The sequence below is a fragment of the Taeniopygia guttata genome, chromosome 7 (assembly GCF_048771995.1).
Source record: "Taeniopygia guttata chromosome 7, bTaeGut7.mat, whole genome shotgun sequence".
NCBI classification, from domain to species: Eukaryota; Metazoa; Chordata; class Aves; order Passeriformes; family Estrildidae; genus Taeniopygia; species Taeniopygia guttata.
In genome coordinates, this window is record NC_133032.1 from 15,646,366 (window position 1) to 15,652,611 (window position 6,246).

At 37.2% G+C, this 6,246-nt stretch overlaps 1 protein-coding gene across 5 annotated transcripts in view; it reads left to right on the forward strand.

The window, feature by feature from the left end:
- The window catches only part of MYO3B (myosin IIIB), a 198,072-nt gene extending 192,325 nt beyond the window's left edge, over positions 1-5,747 (forward strand). For all 5 annotated transcript variants that reach the window (XR_012056978.1, XM_072932222.1, XM_030278424.4 and 2 more), the window contains 3 exons: positions 2,755-2,861; positions 3,236-3,282; positions 4,540-5,747. Coding sequence is in view for 4 of the 5 variants with exons in the window: in XM_072932222.1 (XP_072788323.1) it covers positions 2,755-2,861; positions 3,236-3,282; positions 4,540-4,672 (287 nt within the window). In the remaining variant the exon portion in view is untranslated. The remainder of the gene's footprint in view (positions 1-2,754; positions 2,862-3,235; positions 3,283-4,539) is intronic.
- The last annotated feature ends 499 nt before the right edge of the window (positions 5,748-6,246 follow it).

Consider the following 6,246-nt stretch of genomic DNA (forward strand, 5'->3'; position numbering starts at 1 on the left):
CTCTTTTTTAAAGTGGTGCTAAAGGACAACCTGAAGAAAGTGCATGTGCTTACCCTCTCATCTGGTTTGTAAATCTGTAGGAAACTAAGGAGCCTGGACATGCCAGAGGGACTTGGCACAATTTCTGTGCAGTATAGACAATACCTTGTTAATTATAGTGGTGTTGCTACTATTGCTATTAAATTACAAGTGACTTTTTTCTTATTGGTGGCTTCAATTTTGTCATCAAAGCAAAGTATTTTAGAACAGAATTTAAAATGCCTATTCAGCTGCTGAGTGTTGAGCACATGTTAATACCATTTTCTCCAGATATGGTAGTTCATGATAAATGTTACCAGATTTTGTACTGTTCATGTAGTGTGCAACTAAGACAAATGGGACCACTGAAAGGGTATTTCCTTTGGAGAACACAAGCTGTAGACCACCCATAGGATACACAGAAATAATTAAGTGTTGGGATAAAAAGGTAGAGCAAAATATTAGTGACTCAGGATCCTAATGAATTAAATACATTTTAAAAACAGCTTATGTATATGTGTGTTTTGAAAAAGAAAACATGTGAAGGCCTCAAGATCACTTAGGGGAACAGAAAAACAACCTACCCTATCACATTATTGTACTGTCTAAAAATTTCTAAATATTTGTGTGCTGTGTTTTTACTTCTGACAAGCTGCAGAGAGGTGTGTGAAATTATGCAGAGCAGTGAGTACCCGAGTTCATACCAGCCTCTTTCTAGACTAAAAAAATCATACAGAGGTATTCAAAAACTACATTTTTGTACGAAAAAACTCAGCTGGCCTTGTGACTGAAAATATTGCTTACAAAAACTGAAGACCCTGCTGTCCTGAGGGAGGAAGCGCTAAGATCAATTTGAGTCAAACTTTCAGAGCAGAGAGAGGTTAGAATGTAGTTATGACAGGTTTCTGCAACATTTTCAGACTTCAGAGAGAACAAAATTGCGTTTATATCCTATCTCAATCATAGTAAAAAAATCTTTCAAAAAACCAGATATTATTTGGGCACCCAATTTCCTCAGAAGTATTTTCTGGTACAGCTTCTGCTTTGTCTGTTTGTATACAATATCGGCAAGTAGCAAAGGTTCTGGCTCAGCCATCACAATCTCTTTAGCAAAAATAAAAAGGCGTACTTAACTTGAAAGTATGAAGTATTGAAGCATTAGGTATTAAATTAGCAAGCAGCTTGAGTGTATTATTTTAAAAGTGTTTTTTTATTAGTGGATAAATATAACCTTTCTCTATAAAACTGGGTTTGAATTTTAGACCCAGCTCTGCAGTCAGTTCCCTGGTGGTCATTTAACCCACCATCCCCCCCCGCCAGGTGTTATGATGGAATGGAACAAGTGCTCCTCTCCCATGCAGACACTGCAGTTGCACACTGAGAGGAAATTAATATTTTTTAAATTTTATTGTTGAGAGGAAGAAAGTGAAAGAGCAAAAATCTCTCAGAACAGTCAGTCTTTTGGCTGAAAAGGCCAAAGTTCAAACATCTCCTCTACCTCATTCAGATTGCAGGTACAAACTATAAGCCTGAGTACATAATAAACCTCCTCTGTAATGTTACCTGCTTCTTAAGGCCAGATCTTGTCAGTGGATTTGTCAGATTAGAGCCCTGCATCTGCAAAAGCCATATTAACTTCAGTTTTGAAGTGTTTAAAGGAACTCATGCTACTAGATCTTTGTGCTGTTCTTTTGTATTGGAGCAAGTTCCTTGTGCAGTATGGAATGCAAATGTATAAGATGTATATTTTTGCTTCAGTGCTACCAAACCCTGTTTTTAGTCATCCTGACTCTAAAATAATTTTTACAGGGAGATATGAGAAAAGTCAAAGGCATTGGGACAATCATCTTAAAAGTAAATCACCTTTCCTTACTCCTACAGTATCTTGTAGTAACTTACCAGCTTTATGAAAATAGTTACCTTGTAATCCAAAGTATGTACCATGGAAAATACCTGGTAAAATAGAATATAGCACACCATAATGTCTCTTCTCCATAATACTTAAAAAAACTCAACCAACCAAACCACACACACCCTCCCCCCTCAAAAAACCCAACAAAAAAAAAACCCAAGAAAACCCGCCAAAACCAAAAAAACTGAAAACTTAGCAAGCTGATAGATCTTTTCAGAAACCCTTCTGAAATACTTCCTTCATCTTTAAATTCTGCTTTCCAGATGACTTTAAGCAACTGTTACTTTACATCAAATCACAAATTATATGAAGAAAGTGTAATTCCAAACTGATTCATTTAATCTGATTAAACGGAGAGCCATGTCAAGAAGGTAGCCTTTTTATATAAAGAAAATGATGATAATAGACAGAGTCACATCAGTCAAGAGACTTTATTACTGTCTACTGTAGAAAAACTATTTTGTTGCTGCTGAATGATATGTTCCTAGCTAGTCACAATATACCTCATTTCCTGCTTAGATAACAGAAGATATTAAGGAAGAGTGTGAAAGGAATAAGGAACTGTGTGATCAAGATACACAGAAGAATAAAAAATGTTCAAAAGTGAAAATTAAGTTCTGCATAAAAACTTGCATTTGAGCTAAGTTTCAAAAGAGAAAACAAAGATTCCCAAGTTTCTGTCTGCTTACTTTGAATAGAACAGACTTGCTAATAAATCCAGGACCAAATAGGACAGAAGAAAAGACTGTTTACAGACTAAAATGTGCTAAGACGTTCACAGCACCTGGCACAGCTTAAAACTAAATTGTGTTATCTTACTGTAGGTTCAGAAAACTGTCTTGAACAGAAGCTGAGAACACCTCGTCGACGATGTCAGCAGCCCAAAATGCTGAATAGCCCTGAGGATAACATGTACTATAACCAGTTAAATGTGAGTTCAAAGTGGCAATAAAGCTGTTTTACTGGCTTTGTTTCCAGTTAATAATTCTGTTATTAATACCTGTTTCGGCCCCTCCAGCCCCACCCCCACGTTCTTCTGCTCTCGTCTTGAACATGTGCTTATGCTCTTTATCTGTTGCTTTCATGTCAGGATGTCTGCCTTCACGGTGAATAATTGATGTGGTTTATCAAAGACGAGCAAGATGCATGCTTCATCAGGCTCACTTGAGCCCTTTGATCAAAAAAATTATGCTGTGACTTCTGATATTATCAGCATCTGCTTGCATTCAACACAAAATCACTTTGAATTAAAAATTAACGACTTGCTGCTTTGCTTTGACTGTATGTTCTTGGCCCTCTCCACAGGGAACTCTAGAATATCAAGGGAGCAAGAGGAAGCCAAGAAAACTTGGGTAAATATCTGTCTTCTTAGTTCTAAGCAACTGTAAACAGAAGAAGTCCTTTGTGATATTACAGAATATGCAAAACTTTCTAGAGAGGTTTCTAAAAATAAACAATTAACATATTTCTGTGCATTGACACTGGACATTTTCTGCAGTAGGAAATGTAAAACTTGCATGTACTGCTGTCTGCAGACACTAGAACTGATTCTTACAAAATACTCTCCCCAGCTCTCTCTGTGTGCTATTACTACCAAAAAAATAGCATTGTCCATATTTTGAAGTGTATTTCACACTAGTGGAAGGTGCCAGATGAAGGGTGTTAGGACTGAAGGCCTGTGACCTAGAACAGTGCCAGAAGCCCTGCCAGCCCCACAGCAGCACACTCACAGTGGGCCTCTTTTCTTCCTGGGGGAGCACATGTGAGGAGCTGACAGAGAGGCCACTCTGCACAAAAGGGAACTGCTCCTTCCCTGTTGAACTGAGACAGTTCCCATTGCTACATGAGCAGTTACCTCCTGGTATAGGTAGAATGAACTAGGCTGGCTCCTATACAATTGCCAGCATATTCATTGCCTGATCACATGCATCAGAGAGAACTGATGGGTGCTTACAGACACATTTAGTCCAAAAATTTACCAGAGCCTTCTGTATTTCTTCCTCTGGTTTTTATTAAACATCTGAATGTAACTTTATGACCAAGAGGTCTTTGAGTCAAGCTAAAGTCCAACTTTTTGCAAGACTGTGCAAGATTTGGTTTCTTTTCTCTCCCTCCCTTAGTTTAAAAAACTTTGTATTCTGAGAATAAAACCACTATCATCAGACTGCAGTGCTCATCATACATCACAGACAAATGAAAGCCCCTTGCTGTCAATAGGGCTTTTCCCAAAAATGGATTGTGTAGTCTTTGGTTCATATTCATAGCAAACCATCATCTGAAATACGATACCAAAATCATACCCTATTTGTGGAACATACACAGACAAAAAAAAACCACATTGCTCAAATTAAATGCCCATTTGGCGCAAGTAGTTGTTCTATCATTCTATACTCCCAAACTGAAAGATGATATTGCATTTCCCAGATCCTCAGAACCATTCAGAATATAAAATGTAATAGCAGTTGGAATATATATAAAAGCTGTATCTTTCTCAAATCATCCCATCTTTTTTTTCCCATTCTTAGAGTAGGGCTTTTCATTTTTACAGCCACATTTCTGAAGATACTGACAGTATTTACCTTAAGGAGTGTTGTTTGTTTATTTTCAAGCCAAATCAAGGTACTGGATGGAGAGGATGAGTATTATGAATCATTGTCAGCTGTTGAATCTACCCCTGAAGATGACAGTTTTATCAGCTCTTCACCTCCTCCTACAAGAGATGTGTCTTTTGCTCAAAGCTGAACCTCACTCATTCTATTGACTAATACTGGTAAGAGTATTTTCCTGCTGATAAGCTCTTCCAGTTAACTTTGTTTATGTGTGTTCATATAATATATTAAAAATACCATGTTAGCTAGTTGCTTTAGTTCACTGATTTAGTCCTGGGTTTGCAGCTGTACACTGTCACATGTAGCTGTATTTCTATAAACAATTGCAGTAAAGGGGAGCAACACTACCTGTATGTGTTGATGTTGGTAATGGACTCATTTCTTTAGCAGCAAGGTTAGTTTATCCAATTCTGACCACTTCTTTCCTGCCTTCCCCTCCCCTGGCTGCTGTTCCCACCCTGTGCCATCCCTTCTGTTGTGCTGGCACAACTGCTAGTAGAGCTGTGTGAAAGTAAGATCAAGGAACTGAACTAGATTAAAAGAACACTGTACTAAAAATTTTAATTTGAGGTCATAGTGAAAATGTTTTGTATTAGACTGATATTAAAAGTTGTCCTTTATAACTTTCTCTGCTGTGTATGGCTTTTAGCACTAGAAAAATGTACAGAGTAAAATAATTTAAAATATAATTGTGTCTCAGTCTACCTTGCAAATAGTTTTCTTCTGAAGTATTTGTTTACTGTAAGTCTAACTCATGGAATTATTTCAAATATAAGAAGTAAAACCATTTTAAGGCTAATGTTTTGCACACTGCTTCATCTAGTCCTTGTGACTAAAGCAACTTTATGACTAGTTATTCTTGTTATCCATGCAAATATTTAATTTATTCCTTAAGCTATATGTCTGGGCTCTGATGACTCCTACATTTCCACAGCCCTCTTGTATGTAGCAAGGGGGGAAAAGTCACCTGCAAATTCTTCTACTTGCTTTTCACTTTATTTGAAAATCCTTACTGATAACAGTATGTGACTTTCTACGGAGTACTGAGATTCTTTGACAGTTACTGTTTCCATGGCAGGAGCCAACTATTTCACCTTACTCTTTTATTTCTGGTGCAGAAATACCATTTTGACCTGTGACCATTCTTTTTTTCTTTTCCAGACAAGCTCCTGTCACTTTTAGAAATAAAATGTTCACATTTACTGCCTTACACATTTGCTCCAAACTACTCTTTTTTTTTCTTTTTTGACAAAGTATACTGATTAAATCTGGCCGTGTATTTTACAGACCTAGTTATGATCCTTGTTTTTATCTCTGTTCCAATGAGTTTACCCTGATCTATGCTAATAGATCTTCCTATTGGAGATGCACCTCCCACCTTTTCCTTAAGCTACATAATTTCTTAGTATCAATATTCACTGGCATTATCTTTTTGACTACAGGACAAGGAAAGGTGGCATGAGAAATGAGACCCAAATCAGTCACAGTATCCTTAAGCTAGAATAGGGTTCAAAAGAAGAAAAGGTAATGAAATAGATAGTTCCACAAAAGTTTTGTTTCTCCTAACAAGCAGAGAAATTAAGTTAGGCAGGGCAGATGACGATGAGCAAAGGATTCCGGGAAGAATAATTCTTCAGTCATTCTTCACCCAAAATACAAGAGAAGGTTGAAGCTGGAAGTTATAATCCTGACAGACACTGAAGTCTT